Here is a 19113-nt window from a genome sequence, read left to right as displayed (position 1 = left end):
TGCATGGGAGGGCAGGGCTTTGTCAGGCTAGACCCGCTGTAGTGTGGACACCGGGCTGTAAGTCCCACTCCAGCATTCCGGGATAAACATAGCCTTGTTAGCAACAGGAAAGGTAGCTTTGTACAGGGACGGCTGTGTCTCCCAAGCTTGACTGAGCCTGTATTTTTGAGAAAGTGAGAAAGGTGATTGGTGAGGGCAGGTCAGTAGGTGTTGTCGATAGGGATTGTAACAAGGCCTTTGACAAGGTCTCTCATGGTAGGCCAGAACAGAAGGTGAATATACACGGGATCCACACACAGTGAGCTGGTAAGATGGATCCACAACTGGCTTAGTGACAGAAGCACAGAGAGTAGCAGTGAAAGGGACTGGAGAACCGTGATCGGTGGTGTCCCACAGGGATTTGTGCTGTGACCCCCTTGCCATTTATCAGATATATAGGAGGAGAATGAAGGTGGCCCCCCCGATGAATATGTTCGTGATCGTCACGCAGGTTAGGGGGAGCTGTGGATACGAAGGAGGATTGCCCGAGGACAGAGCAGGATGGAGATAGACCAGAGGATTGGGTGAAGAGATGGAGTGTAATCTGAGCAAATGTGAGGTGATGCGTTTTGGGAGATCGAATAAGCCTGGTTTGTTTTCACGTGAACATGGAAAGGATGAGAGTCGACCTGATAGAAGGTTCCTCACTTACAAACCGAATGTATCGCCTGGTCAGTTTTACTTTCCCAGGACAGAAATGTCAATGAGCACAGATTTGGGGTAAAAGGGGAGACCGTGGGAGGCAGGTTTGTTTAACACACAGGGTGGTTAGTATGTGGAAAGTGCTGTCACGGGGGGTGGTGGAGGCAGGTACAGGAGCGATGTTGAGGAGGCACCTTGACAGATTGAGGAACTGGTAGGGGATAAAGGGATGTGAAAACCCAAGAGATAAAACGTTTTCAGGAGTTTATCACCATGGAAAGGGGAAAGTGATGCTGTCAGAGGAGGAGAGCAGTTGGAGGGAAAGAGGGAAGCAACAGTAAGTGAGAGGGTTATTGCAGAGGGTGGGCAGTAGAATGAGCATTCCCTGGTTTGGGAATGGGGGGAGGGTGGGGAACAGATGGGGAAGGTGTGAAGGAGTATGTGAAGGGCCCTGTGTGGGACTCTGTAACTGTGTCTGTCCTACCTTCCCATTGACAGAGCCTGCTGACCAGTGCCCAGAGGAGGACACCCTCTCCATGTTCTGTCAGATCAGCACCGGGCGTTCCTGTAATGACAACGGGGACTGTGATGGATACCACTCGTGTTGTGATGCTGGCTGTGGGAAGAAATGCATCCCAAAGTGTTTCACTGGAGGTGAGAAAGAGAGAGAGAGTGTGTGAGAGAGGGAAACACATCCAATGTGCCGGACATAGGCAGTATCCAGGGAGTACAGATTCCCCAAGGCCATCCTGGAATCCCGGCTCTGATCCCTCTTCCCAGGTTAGCGAGGGATAGGGGCTCGGCAGAACAGGACCCCGCTTCTAATCCCTGTACCTGGTAAGGGATGGATCGTGGTGTGACACAGACAGGGATCCTGTTCCCGATCCCTGTCCCTGTGTTAGGGAGGGATCGTGGTGTGACACAGACTGGGATCCTGTTCCCAATCCCTGTCCCTGGGTTAGGGAGGGATTGTGGTGTGAAACAGACAGGGATCCTGTTCCCGATCCCTGTCCCTGGGTTAGGGAGGGATTGTGGTGTGACACAGACAGGGATCCTGTTCCCGATCCCTGTCCCTGTGTTAGGGAGGGATTGTGGTGTTACACAGACAGGGATCCTGTGTTCCCAATCCCTGTCCCTGGGTTAGGGAGGGATTGTGGTGTGAAACAGACAGGGATCCTGTTCCCGATCCCTGTCCCTGGGTTAGGGAGGGATTGTGGTGTGACACAGACAGGGATCCTGTGTTCCCAATCCCTGTCCCTGGGTTAGGGAGGGATTGTGGTGTGAAACAGACAGGGATCCTGTTCCCGATCCCTGTACCTGGGTTAGGGAGGGATTGTGGTGTGACACAGACTGGGATCCTGTTCCCGATCCCTGTCCCTGGGTTAGGGAGGGATTGTGGTGTGACACAGACTGGGATCCTGTTCCCGATCCCTGTCCCTGGGTTAGGGAGGGATTGTGGTGTGAAACAGACAGGGATCCTGTTCCCGATCCCTGTCCCTGGGTTAGGGAGGGATTGTGGTGTGAAACAGACAGGGATCCTGTGTTCCCAATCCCTGTCCCTGGGTTAGGGAGGGATTGTGGTGTGACACAGACAGGGATCCTGTTCCCGATCCCTTCCCCTGGATTAGGGAGGGATTGTGGTGTGACACAGACAGGGATCCTGTTCCCGATCCCTTCCCCTGGATTAGGGAGGGATTGTGGTGTGACACAGACAGGGATCCTGTTCCCAATCCCTGTCCCTGGGTTCGGGAGGGATTGTGGTGTGACACAGACAGGGATCTTGTGTTCCCAATCCCTGTCCTGGGTTAGGGAGGGATTGTGGTGTGAAACAGTCTGGGATCCTGTTCCCGATCCCTGTCCCTGGGTTAGGGAGTGATTGTGGTGTGAAACAGACAGGGATCCTGTTCCCAATCCCTGTCCCTGGGTTAGGGAGGGATTGTGGCGTGAAACAGTCTGGGATCCTGTTCCCGATCCCTGTCCCTGGATTAGGGAGGGATTGTGGTGTGACACAGACAGGGATCCTGATCCCGATCCCTGTCCCTGGATTAGGGAGGGATTGTGGTGTGACACAGACAGGGATCCTGTTCCCGATCCCTGTCCCTGGGTTAGGGAGGGATTGTGGTGTGAAACAGACTGGGATCCTATTCCCAATCCCTGTCCCTGGGTTAGGGAAGGATTGTGGTGTGAAACAGACAGGGATCCTGTTCCCGATCCCTGTCCCTGGGTTAGGGAGGGATTGTGGTGTGACACAGACAGGGATCCTGTTCCTGATACCTGTCCCTGGGTTAGGGAGGGGTTGTGGTGTGACACAGACAGGGATCCTGTTCCCGATCCCTGTCCCTGGGTTAGGGAGGGATTGTGGTGTGACACAGACAGGGATCCTGTTCCCGATCCCTGTCCCTGGGTTAGGGAGGGATTGTGGTGTGACACAGACAGGGATCCTGTACCCGATCCCTGTCCCTGGGTTAAGGAGGGATTGTGGTGTGAAACAGACAGGGATCCTGTTCCCGATCCCTGTCCCTGGGTTAGGGAGGGATTGTGGTGTGACACAGACAGGGATCCTGTTCCCGATCCCTGTCCCTGGGTTAGGGAGGGATTTTGGTGTGACACAGACAGGGATCCTGTTCCCAATCCCTGTCCCTGGGTTAGCGAGGGATTGTGGTGTGACACAGACAGGGATCCTGTTCCCAATCCCTGTCCCTGTGTTAGGGAGGGATTGTGGTGTGACACAGACAGGGATCCTGTTCCCGATCCCTGTCCCTGGGTTAGGGAGGGATTGTTGTGCAAACCACACAGTATCCTACTCTCCAGGAATATGAGTACACCCTGTTTGGATGTTGTGGTCTGTCTGATGCCTCTGTTCCATCACAGTTAAGTCGTCTGTCTCTCCTCAGCCCGTTCTCTGTTCCCACTGTAGGCCACGAGAGAGGAATTGTGTGTGAGCTGTCTGGAATACTGCGGCAGATCATGGAGTAGTGTTGTGAAGGCTGAGTTGTCCCACCCTCTCTCCAATTCCCAGCTTCCTTCACAAGGCACTGGGCTCCATTCTGTCAGTGAGATGGGAGAGTGGGGTGTTTATCTGTTAATTCCACAGTCACAAGTGATTTGTTGTCTGATTCTGTCCCCCATCTCCCTGTGTTTGTCTTCACAGAGAACGGAACCTGTCCCATTGCAAGGAGGCTGACGATGTTGTGCAACACGACCCTGGGAAAAGACTGCAAGAACGACACGCAATGCGACGTGTGGCAGAGGTGCTGCCTGGCCAAGGGCTGCGGTGGGAAATGTGTCCCAACATTCATCAGTAAATGTGAGTATCCATCACCGCGGTGCCTCCCACAGGTTTGTGTGATAATCCCGAATGTGCTGAAGAGGACCAATGTGAGCAGTGTAGAGTGAGCTTTACACTGTACCTATGAGCATGGTGTTTCTATCCTGGTAGTGTTTGATGAGTCGACGCTGTAGAGGAACCATGACTCTGTATCTAATACCACTGTCCGTGTCGTGGGAGTGTTTGATAGAGGACAATGGAAACATTACACTGTATGTAAACAAATTGACCAAGTGAAACCTTATTCTCTCCTTCAGTTTTGCGAAAGAAATGCCCAGAACATTCCCGTGTGTCTTTTCACTGCAAGAAAAACAGGACTCGATCTTGTGAGGATGATGATGATTGTCCTTCCTATGAACAGTGCTGCGAGATTGGATGTGGCAAGAAATGTGTCTCCTCATTCAGGCAAGGTAAGGATTAGGGTCTGACAGAGTGTCAGCAGGGGAATGGTCTGGGGCAAGATAGTTCAGCACAACGGAGATGGCAGGGTACAGACTGAGAGAGTCCCGAGAATGCAGGGAGCAGACTGAGAGAGTCCCGAGACTGCAGGGAGCAGACTGAGAGAGTCCCGAGACTGCGGGGAGCAGAGTGAGAGAGTCCCGAGACTGCAGGGAGCAGACTGAGAGAGTCCCGAGACTGCAGGGAGCAGACTGAGAGAGTCCCGAGACTGCAGGGAGCAGAGTGAGAGAGTCCCGAGACTGCAGGGAGCAGACTGAGAGAGTCCCGAGACTGCAGGGAGCAGAGTGAGAGAGTCCCGAGACTGCAGGGAGCAGACTGAGAGAGTCCCGAGTCTGCAGGGAGCAGAGTGAGAGAGTCCCGAGACTGCAGGGAGCAGAGTGAGAGAGTCCCGAGACTGCAGGGAGCAGACTGAGAGAGTCCCGAGACTGTGGGGAGCAGAGTGAGAGAGTCCCGAGACTGCAGGGAGCAGAGTGAGAGAGTCCCGAGACTGCAGGGAGCAGACCGAGAGAGTCCCGAGACTGCAGGGAGCAGACTGAGAGAGTCCCGAGACTGTGGGGAGCAGAGTGAGAGAGTCCCGAGACTGCAGGGAGCAGAGTGAGAGAGTCCCGAGACTGCAGGGAGCAGAGTGAGAGAGTCCCGAGACTGCAGGGAGCAGACTGAGAGAGTCCCGAGACTGCAGGGAGCAGACTGAGAGAGTCCCGAGACTGCAGGGAGCAGAGTGAGAGAGTCCCGAGACTGTGGGGAGCAGACTGAGAGAGTCCCGAGACTGCAGGGAGCAGACTGAGAGAGTCCCGAGACTGTGGGGAGCAGAGTGAGAGAGTCCCGAGACTGTGGGGAGCAGAGTGAGAGAGTCCCGAGACTGCAGGGAGCAGACTGAGAGAGTCCCGAGACTGCAGGGAGTAGAGTGAGAGAGTCCCGAGACTACAGGGAGCAGACTGAGAGAGTCCCGAGACTGCGGGGAGCAGAGTGAGAGAGTCCCGAGACTGCAGGGAGCAGAGTGAGAGAGTCCCGAGACTGCAGGGAGCAGAGTGAGAGAGTCCCGAGACTGCAGGGAGCAGACTGAGAGAGTCCCGAGACTGCAGGGAGTAGACTGAGAGAGTCCCGAGACTGCAGGGAGCAGACTGAGAGAGTCCCGAGACTGCAGGGAGCAGAGTGAGAGAGTCCCGAGACTGTGGGGAGCAGACTGAGAGAGTCCCGAGACTGCAGGGAGCAGACTGAGAGAGTCCCGAGACTGTGGGGAGCAGAGTGAGAGAGTCCCGAGACTGTGGGGAGCAGAGTGAGAGAGTCCCGAGACTGTGGGGAGCAGACTGAGAGAGTCCCGAGACTGTGGGGAGCAGAGTGAGAGAGTCCCGAGACTGCAGGGTACAGAGTGAGAGAGTCCCGAGACTGCAGGGAGCAGAGTGAGAGAGTCCCGAGACTGCAGGGAGCAGAGTGAGAGAGTCCCGAGACTGCGCGGAGCAGACTGAGAGAGACCCGAGACTGCAGGGAGCAGAGTGAGAGAGTCCCGAGACTGCAGGGAGCAGAGTGAGAGAGTCCCGAGACTGTGGGGAGCAGAGTGAGAGAGTCCCGAGACTGTGGGGAGCAGAGTGAGAGAGTCCCGAGACTGTGGGGAGCAGACTGAGAGAGTCCCGAGACTGCAGGGAGCAGACTGAGAGAGTCCCGAGACTGTGGGGAGCAGAGTGAGAGAGTCCCGAGACTGTGGGGAGCAGACTGAGAGAGTCCCGAGACTGTGGGGAGCAGAGTGAGAGAGTCCCGAGACTGCAGGGAGCAGAGTGAGAGAGTCCCGAGACTGCAGGGAGCAGACTGAGAGAGTCCCGAGACTGTGGGGAGCAGACTGAGAGAGTCCCGAGACTGTGGGGAGCAGAGTGAGAGAGTCCCGAGACTGCAGGGAGCAGAGTGAGAGAGTCCCGAGACTGCAGGGAGCAGACTGAGAGAGTCCCGAGACTGCAGGGAGCAGACTGAGAGAGTTCCGAGACTGCAGGGACCAGAGTGAGAGAGTCCCGAGACTGTGGGGAGCAGAGTGAGAGAGTCCCGAGACTGCGGGGAGCAGAGTGAGAGAGTCCCGAGACTGCAGGGAGCAGACTGAGAGAGTCCCGAGACTGCAGGGTGCAGAGTGAGAGAGTCCCGAGACTGCAGGGACCAGAGTGAGAGAGTCCCGAGACTGTGGGGAGCAGAGTGAGAGAGTCCCGAGACTGCAGGGTACAGAGTGAGAGAGTCCCGAGACTGCAGGGAGCAGAGTGAGAGAGTCCCGAGACTGCAGGGAGCAGAGTGAGAGAGTCCCGAGACTGCAGGGAGCAGACTGAGAGAGTCCCGAGACTGCAGGGAGCAGACAGAGAGAGAGTCCCGAGACTGCGGGGAGCAGAGTGAGAGAGTCCCGAGACTGCAGGGAGCAGAGTGAGAGAGTCCCGAGACTGTGGGGAGCAGAGTGAGAGAGTCCCGAGACTGTGGGGAGCAGAGTGAGAGAGTCCCGAGACTGCAGGGAGCAGACTGAGAGAGTCCCGAGACTGCAGGGAGCAGAGTGAGAGAGTCCCGAGACTGCAGGGAGCAGACTGTGAGAGTCCCGAGACTGCAGGGAGCAGAGTGAGAGAGTCCCGAGACTACAGGGAGCAGACTGAGAGAGTCCCGAGACTGCAGGGAGCAGACTGAGAGAGTCCCGAGACTGCAGGGAGCAGACTGAGAGAGTCCCGAGACTGCAGGGAGCAGACTGAGAGAGTCCCGAGACTGCAGGGTGCAGAGTGAGAGAGTCCCGAGACTGCAGGGACCAGACTGAGAGAGTCCCGAGACTGCGGGGAGCAGAGTGAGAGAGTCCCGAGACTGCAGGGAGCAGAGTGAGAGAGTCCCGAGACTGCAGGGATCAGAGTGAGAGAGTCCCGAGACTGCAGGGAGCAGAGTGAGAGAGTCCCGTGACTGCAGGGAGCAGAGTGAGAGAGTCCCGAGACTGCAGGGAGCAGAGTGAGAGAGTCCCGAGACTGCAGGGAGCAGACAGAGAGAGAGTCCCGAGACTGCGGGGAGCAGAGTGAGAGAGTCCCGAGACTGCAGGGACCAGAGAGAGAGAGAGACCCGAGACTGCTGGGAGCAGAGTGAGAGAGTCCTGAGACTGCAGAGACCAGAGTGAGAGAGTCCCGAGACTGCAGGGAGCAGACTGAGAGAGTCCCGAGACTGCAGGGAGCAGAGTGAGAGAGTCCCGAGACTGCGCGGAGCAGACTGAGAGAGACCCGAGACTGCAGGGAGCAGAGTGAGAGAGTCCCGAGACTGCAGGGAGCAGAGTGAGAGAGTCCCGAGACTGTGGGGAGCAGAGTGAGAGAGTCCCGAGACTGCAGAGACCAGAGTGAGAGAGTCCCGAGACTGCAGAGACCAGAGTGAGAGAGTCCCGAGACTGCAGGGAACAGAATGAGAGAGTCCCGAAACTGCAGGGATTAGACTGTGGTCGACCCCAGTCTGTACATTGTTCCAATTCTTTTTCCCGGACCGTTGCACTCCTGAAAACAGCAAATATATCCCTGATGTGGAATCCCTGTCGGTCTCCCCTCTCGTGTGTAAGTCGAGTCTTATATCGGAATGTTGTGTTTCCAGGTGAGAGACCCGGAGAGTGCTCAAGCCCAAGTCAACTGAGCTATGTGTGTAACACAACTCTGGGCAGGGAATGTAGAAATGAGAGCGACTGTGGCAGATGGGGCACGTGCTGCATGACCCCGTGTGGGTACAGATGTGTCCTCAGGCATTTCAGAAATGGTGAGTTCTTCTTGTCTGAGCTTCACTCACTGTTCATCTGGTGTTCCTGAATGGATGTGGTGTGGGACAGGACAGAGCAATGTTTCAATGTGTATCTCACCATGTGCTGTCCCTGTCCTTGGGGAGTCTGATGGGGGTGAGTTAGAGGCAGCGTTACTCTGTGTCTAACCCCATGCTGTCCCTGTCCTGGGAGTGTTTAGTGCGGAGAGTGCAAAGTGAACTTTACTCTGCATCTGACCCCATGCTGTCCGTGAACTGCAGTTCTTCGATGTGGGACAGTGTGGAGGAACTCTGTACCTAATCCCGTGGTGTCCCTTTCCTGGGAGTGTTTAATGGGGACAATGTAGAGGGTTCTTTACTCTGTGTCTACCCCGTGGTGTCCCTTTCCTGGGAGTGTTTAATGGGGACAATGTAGAGGGTTCTTTACTCTGTGTCTAACCCCGTGCTGTCCCTGTCCTGGGAGTGTTTAATGGGGACAATGTAGAGGGTTCTTTACTCTGTGTCTAACCCCGTGGTGTCCCTGTCCTGGGAGTGTTTAATGGGGACAATGTAGAGGGTTCTTTACTCTGTGTCTAACCCCGTGGTGTCCCTATCCTGGGAGTGTTTAATGGGGACAGTGTAGAGGGTTCTTTACTCTGTGTCTAACCCCATGCTGTCCCTGTCCTGGGAGTGTTTAATGGGGACAATGTAGAGGGTTCTTTACTCTGTATCTAACCCCGTGGTGTCCCTGTCCTGGGAGTGTTTAATGGGGACAATGTAGAGGGTTCTTTACTCTGTATCTAACCCCGTGGTGTCCCTGTCCTGGGAGTGTTTAATGGGGACAATGTAGAGGGTTCTTTACTCTGTGTCTAACCCCGTGCTGTCCCTGTCCTGGGAGTGTTTAATGGGGACAATGTAGAGTGTTGTTTACTCTGTGTCTAACCCCGTGGTGTCCCTTTCCTGGGAGTGTTTAATGGGGACAATGTAGAGGGTTCCTTACTCTGTGTCTAACCGCATGGTGTCCCTTTCCTGGGACTGTTTAATGGGGACAGTGTAGAGGGTTCTTTACTCTGTATCTAACCCCGTGGTGTCCCTGTCCTGGGAGTGTTTAATGGGGACAATGTAGAGGGTTCTTTACTCTGTGTCTAACCCCGTGCTGTCCCTGTCCTGGGAGGGTTTAATGGGGACAATGTAGAGGTTTCTTTCCTCTGTGTCGAACCCCGTGGTGTCCCTTTCCTGGGAGTGTTTAATGGGGACAATGTAGAGGTTTCTTTACTCTGTGTCTAACCCCATGATGTCCCTGTCCCTGGGAGTGTTTAATGGGGACAGTGTAGAGGGTTCTTTACTCTGTGTCTATCCCCGTGGTGTCCCTTTCCTGGGAGTGTTTAATGGGGCAATGTAAAGGGTTCTTTACTCTGTATCTAACCCCGTGCTGTCCCCGTCCCTGGGAGTGTTTAATGGGGACAATGTAGAGGGTTCTTTACTCTGTATCTCACCCCGTGGTGTCCCTGTCCCTGGGAGTGTTTAATGGGGACAATGTAGAGGGTTCTTTACTCTGTGTCTAACCCCGTGCTGTCCCTGTCCTGGGAGGGTTTAATGGGGACAATGTAGAGGTTTCTTTCCTCTGTGTCGAACCCCGTGGTGTCCCTTTCCTGGGAGTGTTTAATGGGGACAATGTAGAGGTTTCTTTACTCTGTGTCTAACCCCATGATGTCCCTGTCCCTGGGAGTGTTTAATGGGGACAGTGTAGAGGGTTCTTTACTCTGTGTCTATCCCCGTGGTGTCCCTTTCCTGGGAGTGTTTAATGGGGCAATGTAAAGGGTTCTGTACTCTGTATCTAACCCCGTGCTGTCCCGGTCCCTGGGAGTGTTTAATGGGGACAATGTAGAGGGTTCTTTACTCTGTGTCTAACCCCCTGCTGTCCCGGTCCCTGGGAATGTTTAATGGGGACAGTGCAGAGGGTTCTTTACTCTGTATCTAACCCTGTGCGGTTCTGTCTCTCTCTTTTCTCCCAATGGAAGATGACGGGCTGTGCCCTCGCCCAGACCATCTTGCCCGTGTGTGTAACTCCACTTTTGGGAAGGTGTGTGAGTCGGACCAAGATTGTGCTGGATCTCAAAGGTGCTGTGATGCTGGGTGTCAGAAACGTTGTGTCCTGTCGTTCTACAGAAAGTCTTATGGAGGTAGTTCCTGGTCCAAAAGGAATGGCTGCTTAACCTGTCTGTATGAGGCAGAACTGTGACCTTTGCTTCTTTATATCTCACTTTGTGTCTGTGGTGTATTTCCCTTTGCCTCTCTTTGTGCATTCCTGCAGCACACCTCTCTCTCTCTCTCTCTGTGTGACGTCATTTCATCTCCATCTTTTGCACGTCTGTCTGTTTCTCTCTCTCCCTCTTTGTCTGTCTGTCTCTCTGTGTCTCTCTGTCTTTCCCTCTCTCTCTGTCTCTCTCCCTCTCTCTGTCTGTGTGTCTCTCTCTCTCTCTCTCTATGTCTGTCATTGTCACATTCCACTCTTTCTCCATCGTGTCTCTCCATCAGTCCATCTGTGTTGCTATCTCTCCTCTCTGTCTCTCTCCCTGTCCTTCTTTCACCTCTCGTTCTGTCTGTCTCTTGCATGTTCGTCTGTGTCTCTCTTTCTGTCTTTGTCGCATTCGACTCCCTCTCTTTCTTGGTCACGTCTCTCCCTCTGTCACTTGCTCTCTGTGTTGCTATCTCTCCTGTCTCTCTCTCGCCCTCTCTCTGTGTCTCCTCTTGTTCGGTCTGCCTCTTGCACGTTCCTCTGTCTCTCTCTGTCTTTGTCACATTTCCCTCCCTGTTCCTCTCAGTTCTTGATCTCCCTCTCATTCTCCCCCTGTCCCTCTCTCCCCCACCCTCTCAATCTCTCTGTCTCTGTCTCTCACACACCCACACCTCTCCTGATCTCTCCTATAAGCGGAACTGTTACACTTGCAGACTCTGGGAAATCTGAGGAATGTCCTAAGCCGTCCTCCCTGGAACGTGTCTGCAGGATGAATCACAGCGTCTCGTGTGAAGATGATGACGATTGTGGCAAGTGGACGTCATGTTGTGAGACACCGTGCGGTAGACGCTGTGTCAATCCCTTCATGGGGCAGAGCAGGAGTTTGTCAGTCTCAGGTAACTGTGTACATTCCATAATCCTTCGATCATACCAGACTGGGATCACCGGTCACAGTTCCCCGGTCTCCACATCTCCTTAGGTTGAACTGTTCTCTGGTGTGTACTGTTCCCTAGTCTCCTTATCACCTCGAGACACCATGCACAGTTTGTATCTCTGCAATCGTGGTGGAATGGGTTGGTGTTGGGAATGTAGTTGGCACAGTCGAGGGTTGAGGATGTAGTGCTCGTTGCACCAATAAAGCTGCGACGTCCTGATGTCCTTGATGACGCCTTCCTCTGTGTCTGAGCCGTGTCTATCTCTCTCCCTTTCCCTGTCCCTCCTTCCCTCCCTCACTCTCTCTGTGTGACAGATCGGACATCTGGAATGTGTCCTTCTCCTGCTCGCCTCTCTGCTGTGTGTAACCTGAAATACGGCGAGGTGTGTGAGGAGGATGATGACTGCTACGCATGGCAGATGTGCTGCAACACCAGCTGTGGGCAACGCTGTGTCCATCCCTACCGCAGCAGGGGTAAGTAACCCCGTTTACTTAGCACCACTCTACCGTCTCCCTCCCCACCCACAACCTCCACCCCAGAGCATGTTCATCAGGGATCGGGAGACACAGAAAGTCACTGTGTTTGTGTTGCTATTTCTGCGTATGTGTGAATGTGTGTCTCTCGCTCTCTCCCTCGCTCTCTGTCTTTCCCTCTGTCAATGGACGTCTCTGCGATATTGGGCAGACATGATCAGTTCTTGGAACTCTGTCTCTCTTGTCAGTTTGTGTCTGTCTCTTTCTTTCTTTCTCTCTCACAGCTTCTTTCGTCCCATCACATCTCTCACTCTCCCTTTCTTTCCCGTTCAGTTTCTCTTTGTCTCCCTCCATCTGTCTCTCTCCATCTCTGTCCCTCTGTCTCTCCCTTTCTCTGTCTCTCTCTCTCTCTCTCTCCTCTCTCTCTCTTACTCTGTGTGTGTGTCTCTCTCTGTCTGCATCTCCCCAACTCTGTCCCTCAGTTTCTCCCTCTCTCTGCCTCTGTCTCCCTCCCTCCCTCTCTCTCTATCTCTCCCTGTCACTGTGTTTTGCTCTTTCTGTCTGTCTCTCTTTCTGTCTCTCCCTGTCTGTTTCTTTCTCTCTGTCTGTTCCTCTGTCTGGCTGTTTGTCTCTCTTTCCTTTCCTCTCTCTTTCCATCTCTATATCTATGTTTGTCTATTTCTCTCTTTTTCTCTGCCTCTGTCTTCCTCTGTCCCCCGCCTCTCTTTCTGTCTCTGTCTGTCTCTCCTGCTCCCTTTTTCCTGTTTCTCTTTCTCTCTGTCTCTGTCTCCAACCTCCTATCTCTCTCTTGCTCTCTCTCTCTCTCTCTCTCTCTCTCTCGTGACCACCCCCCTCCACCCGGCTTTGTCTCTGACTCTCTATCCCTGTGTCTGTCTGTCTCTCTCACTGTCTCTATTTCTTTCTCTCTCTCTGTCTCTCTCTCCCTGCTTGTCTTTTGCTCTCTCCCCCTCATTCTGTCTCTATTTCTTTCTCTCCCTCTCTCTCTCTCTCTCTGTCTCTCTCTCTCTGTCTCTCTCTCTATCACCCCGCCCTTGAGCTCGGGGCGAAGTCAGTGAATGATAGTTCAAGCAGCAGCAGCAGCAGTTTCTGAAGCTAAGATGGAGCCTCTGTCTCTGTAGGGAGCGAACAAAGGTGTCCCTCACCTTCCAGACTGAGCCACGTCTGTTCCATGAGTTTCCACACTCAGTGCAATGAGGACAACGACTGTGAGGGCTGGCAAACCTGCTGCAATACCACCTGTGGGAATAGATGTGTCTTCAAGTTCCTGTCCAGACGTAAGGCACCACTCCTGTTAAGCTCTGTGTATCATCCCACTGGCTACAGGTATCGAGCCGGGAGGGTTTGTTGGTGGGAGAGTGTGGAGGGAGCTGCACCCTGTATCTAACGTCATGGTGTCCCTGTCCCTGGGAATGGTGGATGGTGGGACAGTGTGGAGGGAGCTGCACCCTGTATCTAACGCCATGGTGTCCCTGTCCCTGGGAATGGTGGATGGTGGGAGAGTGTGGAGGGAGCTGCACCCTGTATCTAACCCCATGGTGTCCCTGTCCCTGGGAATGGTGGATGGTGGGACAGAGTGGAGGGAGCTGCACCCTGTATCTAACGCCATGGTGTCCCTGTCCCTGGGAATGGTGGATGGTGGGACAGTGTGGAGGGAACTGCACCCTGTATCTAACGCCATGGTGTCCCTGTCCCTGGGAATGGTGGATGGTGGGAGAGTGTGGGGGGAGCTGCACCCTGTATCTAACACCATGGTGTCCCTGTCCCTGGGAATGGTGGATGGTGGGAGAGTGTGGAGGGAGCTGCACCCTGTATCTAACCCCATGGTGTCCCTGTCCCTGGGAATGGTGGATGGTGGGAGAGTGTGGAGGGAGCTGCACCCTGTATCTAACCCCATGGTGTCCCTGTCCCTGGGAATGGTCGATGGTGGGACAGTGTGGAGGGAGCTGCACCCTGTATCTAACGCCATGGTGTCCCTGTCCCTGGGAATGGTGGATGGTGGGACAGTGTGGAGGGAGCTGCACCCTGTATCTAACCCCATGGTGTCCCTGTCCCTGGGAATGGTCGATGGTGGGACAGTGTGGAGGGAGCTGCACCCTGTATCTAACACCATGGTGTCCCTGTCCCTGGGAATGGTGGATGGTGGGAGAGTGTGGAGGGAGCTGCACACTGTATCTAACACCATGGTGTCCCTGTCCCTGGGAATGGTGGATGGTGGGAGAGTGTGGAGGGAGCTGCACCCTGTATCTAACGCCATGGTGACCCTTTCCCTGGGAATGGTGGTAGAGTGTGGAGGGAGCTGCACCCTGTATCTCACACCATGGTGTCCCTGTCCCTGGGAATGGTGGATGGTGGGACAGTGTGGAGGGAGCTGCACCCTGTATCTAACCCCATGGTGTCCCTGTCCCTGGGAATGGTGGATGGTGGGAGAGTGTGGAGGGAGCTGCACCCTGTATCTAACGTCATGGTGTCCCTGTCCCTGGGAATGGTGGATGGTGGGAGAGTGTGGAGGGAGCTGCACCCTGTATCTAACCCCATGGTGTCCCTGTCCCTGGGAATGGTCGATGGTGGGAGAGTGTGGAGGGAGCTGCACCCTGTATCTAACCCCATGGTGTCCCTGTCCCTGGGAATGGTGGATGGTGGGAGAGTGTGGAGGGAGCTGCACCCTGTATCTAACACCATGGTGTCCCTGTCCCTGGGAATGGTGGATGGTGGGACAGTGTGGAGGGAGCTGCACCCTGTATCTAACGCCATGGTGTCCCTGTCCCTGGGAATGGTGGATGGTGGGAGAGTGTGGAGGGAGCTGCACCCTGTATCTAACGCCATGGTGTCCCTGTCCTGTGGGAGTGTTTGATCGGGGGGATGGTGTAGAGAGACCTTTCCTCTGTATCTAACCCCATGCTGTCCCTGTCCCTGGGAGTGTTTGATCGGGGGGATGGTGTAGAGAGACATTTACTCTGTTTCTATACCCCATGCTGTCCCTTACCTGTGGGAGTGTTTGATCGGGGGGATGGTGTAGAGAGACCTTTACTCTGTATCTAACCCCATGCTGTCCCTGTCCCTGGGAGTGTTTGATCGGGGGGATGGTGTAGAGAGACCTTTACTCTGCATCTCACCCCATGCTGTCCCTGTCCCGTGGGAGTGTTTGATCAGGGGGATGGTGTCGAGAGACCTTTACTCTGCATCTAACCCCATGCTGTCCCGGTCCCTGGGAGTGTTTGATCGGGGGATGGTGTCGAGAGACCTTTACTCTGCATCTAACCCCATGGTGTCCCTGTCCCTGGGAGTGTTTGATCGGGGGGATGGTGTAGAGAGACCTTTCCTCTGTATCTAACCCCATGCTGTCCCTGTCCCTGGGAGTGTTTGATCGGGGGGATGGTGTAGAGAGACCTTTACTCTGTATCTAACCCCATGCTGTCCCTGTCCCTGGGAGTGTTTGATCGGGGGGATGGTGCAGAGAGACCTTTCCTCTGTATCTAACCCCATGCTGTCCCTGTACCTGGGAGTGTTTGATCGGGGGGATGGTGTAGAGAGACCTTTACTCTGTATCTAACCCCATGCTGTCCCTGTCCCTGGGAGTGTTTGATCGGGGGGATGGTGCAGAGAGACCTTTAGTCTGTATCTAACCCCATGCTGTCCCTGTCCCTGGGAGTGTTTGATCAGGGGGATGGTGTAGAGAGACCTTTACTCTGTATCTAACCCCATGCTGTCCCTGTCCTGTGGAAGTGTTTGATCGGGGGGATGGTGTAGAGAGACCTTTACTCTGTATCTAACCCCATGCTGTCCCTGTCCCTGGGATTGTTTGATCGGGGGGATGGTGCAGAGAGACCTTTAGTCTGTATCTAACCCCATGCTGTCCCTGTCCCTGGGAGTGTTTGATCGGGGGGATGGTGTAGAGAGACCTTTACTCTGGATCGAACCCCATGCTGTCCCTGTCCCTGGGAGTGTTCGATCGGGGAATGGTGCAGAGAGACCTTTACTCTGTATCTAACCCCATGCTGTCCCTGTCCCTGGGAGTGTTTGATCGGGGGGATGGTGTGGAGAGTCCTTTACTCTGTCTCTAACTCCATGCTGTCCCTGTCCCTGGGAGTGTTTGATCGGGGGGATGGTGTAGAGAGACCTTTCCTCTGTATCTAACCCCATGCTGTCCTTGTCCTGTGGGAGTGTTCGATCGGCCGGATGGTGTCGAGCTCCCTTTACTCTGTATCTAACCCCATGCTGTCCCTGTCCTGTGGGAGTGTTTGATCGGGGGGATGGGGGAGAGAGACCTTTACTCTGTATCTATACCCCATGCTGTCCCTGCCCTGTGGGAGTGTGACCCTCTCCATATGTCCTGATGTTCCTTGCAGCGACCCAGTGCCCTGCCTCCACCCGCTTGGACCCATTCTGTGAGATGAAGTTGGGAGACGTGTGTCAGAATGACACTGACTGCCATGCCTGGTCATCATGCTGCAATGCCACCTGTGGAAAGAGATGTGTACCTCGTTTCCTCATGAGCCGTAAGTGATCAGTGTGTCTCTGTTTGATCAGAGACGATGGTGTGGTGATGACAGTACATGGCAGTGTGGACAGGGGGCTGGGTGTGTCTGTCTGGGTGTGTGTTTGTGTGTCTGTGAGGGTCAGTGTGTGGGCGTGTGTGTGTGTAATAGTGTGTGGGTCAGTGTGTGTGTGGGTCAGTGTGTGGATGTGTGTGTGTGTGTCTGTGTGTATGTGTCTGTGTGTGTGAGTGTGTGGATGTGTATGTCTGTGTGTGTGTATGTGTCTGTGTGTGTGTGTGTGAGAGTGTGTGTGTATGTGTCTGTGTGTGTGTGTCTGTGTGTGTGTGTGAGAGTGTGTTTGTGTGTGTGTGTATGTGTCTGTGTGTGTGTGTCTGTGTGTGTTTGTGTGTGTGTGTGTGTGTGTGTATATGTCTGTGTGTGTGTGTCTGTGTGTGAGTTTGTGTGTCTGTGTGTGTGTGTGTTTGTCCGCGGTTTAGGGGTATGTGGGAGGGTGGTATTTGGAGATTCACCTGGAATTGCCTAAATACATGAGGCTTCCTGAATCCCGGGGCTGTGGAGCTGGTCTATCCGTGATGGAAGAGCAGTGGGAGTTCCTCGTTCAGCTCTCGTGTCTCACTCGAGCCGATCCGAGGGAGTTGTGTGTTTCCGTACAACCGTATCCATACTGTCTCTGTGTTGTCCAGGTGATGATATCTGTCCTGCTCCCCACCGCCTGGAGCCCATGTGTGACCTGAAACTCGGAGATCGTTGCAGTGGAGATGAAGACTGTGATGCCTGGCAGAGCTGCTGTGAGAGCAAATGTGGAAATATCTGTATCCCCAGCTTCATGGATGATGGTACGTTGTGGGGGTGGGTGACACTGTGAGGGAGATGTTGTGGAGAGCAACACAGAGAGAGAGAGAGTCAGAGAGAGGAGGGGGCACTGGGAAGGTGGGAGAGAGAGAGAGACAGAGAGAGAGAGAGAGGAGGGGGCACTGGGAAGGTGAGAGAGAGAGACAGAGAGAGGAGGGGGCACTGGGAAGGTGGGAGAGAGAGAGACAGAGAGAGGAGGGGGCACTGGGAAGGTGGGAGAGAGAGAGAGAGAGAGGAGGGGGCACTGGGAAGGTGGGAGAGAGAGAGACAGAGAGAGGAGGGGGCACTGGGAAGGTGGGAGAGAGAGAGACAGAGAGAGGAGGGGGCACTGGGAAGGTGGGAGAGAGAGAGAGAGAGAGAGGAGGGGGCACTGGGAAGGTGGGAGAGAGAGAGAGAGACAGAGAGAGGAGGGGGCACTGGGAAGGTGGGAGAGAGAGAGCAAAGGGGACCAGGAGAATGGGATACAGAGACAGAGAGAGAGAAAGACATGGATATTGTGTGTGTGTGTGAGCTAGAGAGAGAGAGAGGGACCGGGAGAATGGGAGAGACAAATAAAGAGAGAGATGGAAAGGTGAGGGAGGAAAGAGATTGAGATAGAAAGAAAGGGAGAGGCGAGGGAAGAATGAGATGGAGTGAGGGGAGGAATGAGGCAGAGAGACTCTGGGTGACATGAAGGAGGAATGAGAGAGGGACATAGAAAGGGACATGGAAGGATTGGGAGAGTGGCTGGTGGGAAATATGATTGGACAGATGGTGTGTTCAAACCAGAGAGTAGCAGGGGATGAGGGAGTCCAAACAACTCGAGAAGTTAGACAGATAAGACTTAGGTTTAGATTTCTATTTTATTTTCACTTGTCGTGGAGTAGAGGAATCCAGGAACACAGTGTAAAAGGTATTCTTCATTGATCATTCCAGCAAGATGGAATTGGTGAGAGAGACCGAGAGGGAGAAATAGAGATAGACAGAAAGATATTAATCCTACCGTCTAACCACAGATATCTGCTGCAAACCCATCGGCTCCAACAGCTTCCTGGACTACACCTCATCCCACCTTGCCTTCTGTAAAAACACCATCCCTTATTTCCAATTCCTCTCTCCACCTCTGCCACATCTGTTCTTGATGCTGCTTGATCCTTTGTGCTTTTCCAGCACCACACCCTTCAGAAAGATATAAATGCCCTTTTCCTGGACTGACCCTCCGACAGTGTCCCCTCCCTCAGCACTGACCCTCCGACAATGTCCCCTCCCTCAGCACTGACCCTCCGACAGTGCCCCTTCCCTCAGCACTGACCCTCCGACAGTGTCCCCTCCCTCAGCACTGACCCTCCGACAGTGCCCCCTCCCTCAGCACTGACCCTCCGACAGTGGCCCCTCCCTCAGCACTGACCCTCCGACAGTGGCCCCTCCCTCAGCACTGACCCTCCGACAGTGGCCCCTCCCTCAGCACTGACCCTCCGACAGTGTCCCCTCCCTCACCACTGACCCTCCAACAGTGGCCCCTCCCTCAGCACTGACCCTCCGACAGTGTCCCCTCCCTCAGCACTGACCCTCCGACAGTGTCCCTCAGCACTGACCCTCCGACAGTGTCCCCTCCCTCAGCACTGACCCTCCGACAGTACCTGCTCCTTCAGCACTGACCCTCCGACAGTGTCCCCTCCGTCAGCACTGACCCTCCGACAGTGTCCCCTCCCTCAGCACTGACCCTCCGACAGTGTCCCCTCCCTCAGCACTGACCCTCCGACTGTGCGGCGCTCCCTCAGCATTGACCCTCCGACAGTGTCCCCTCCCTCAGCACTGACCCTCCGACAGTGGCCCTTCCCTCAGCACTGACCCTCCGACAGTGTCCCCTCCCTCAGCACTGACCCTCCAACAGTGGCCCCTCCCTCAGCACTGACCCTCCGACAGTACCTGCTCCCTC

The 19113-nt window shown here is 54.6% G+C and overlaps 1 protein-coding gene across 1 annotated transcript in view; it reads left to right on the top strand.

Annotated features, from left to right (window-relative positions):
* The window catches only part of LOC140472021 (uncharacterized), a 75602-nt gene that overhangs the window by 50668 nt on the left and 5821 nt on the right, over positions 1-19113 (top strand). The window contains exons 19-28 of the mRNA XM_072567460.1: positions 1180-1335; positions 3833-3988; positions 4267-4419; positions 8042-8200; positions 10201-10362; positions 11132-11314; positions 11668-11826; positions 12966-13121; positions 16194-16343; positions 17027-17179. Of these exons, the coding sequence (XP_072423561.1) occupies positions 1180-1335; positions 3833-3988; positions 4267-4419; positions 8042-8200; positions 10201-10362; positions 11132-11314; positions 11668-11826; positions 12966-13121; positions 16194-16343; positions 17027-17179 (1587 nt within the window). The remainder of the gene's footprint in view (positions 1-1179; positions 1336-3832; positions 3989-4266; positions 4420-8041; positions 8201-10200; positions 10363-11131; positions 11315-11667; positions 11827-12965; positions 13122-16193; positions 16344-17026; positions 17180-19113) is intronic.

This window comes from Chiloscyllium punctatum, unplaced genomic scaffold, assembly GCF_047496795.1.
Source record: "Chiloscyllium punctatum isolate Juve2018m unplaced genomic scaffold, sChiPun1.3 scaffold_218, whole genome shotgun sequence".
Lineage (NCBI taxonomy): Eukaryota > Metazoa > Chordata > Chondrichthyes > Orectolobiformes > Hemiscylliidae > Chiloscyllium > Chiloscyllium punctatum.
This window is presented reverse-complemented; position numbering and strand designations above follow the sequence as displayed.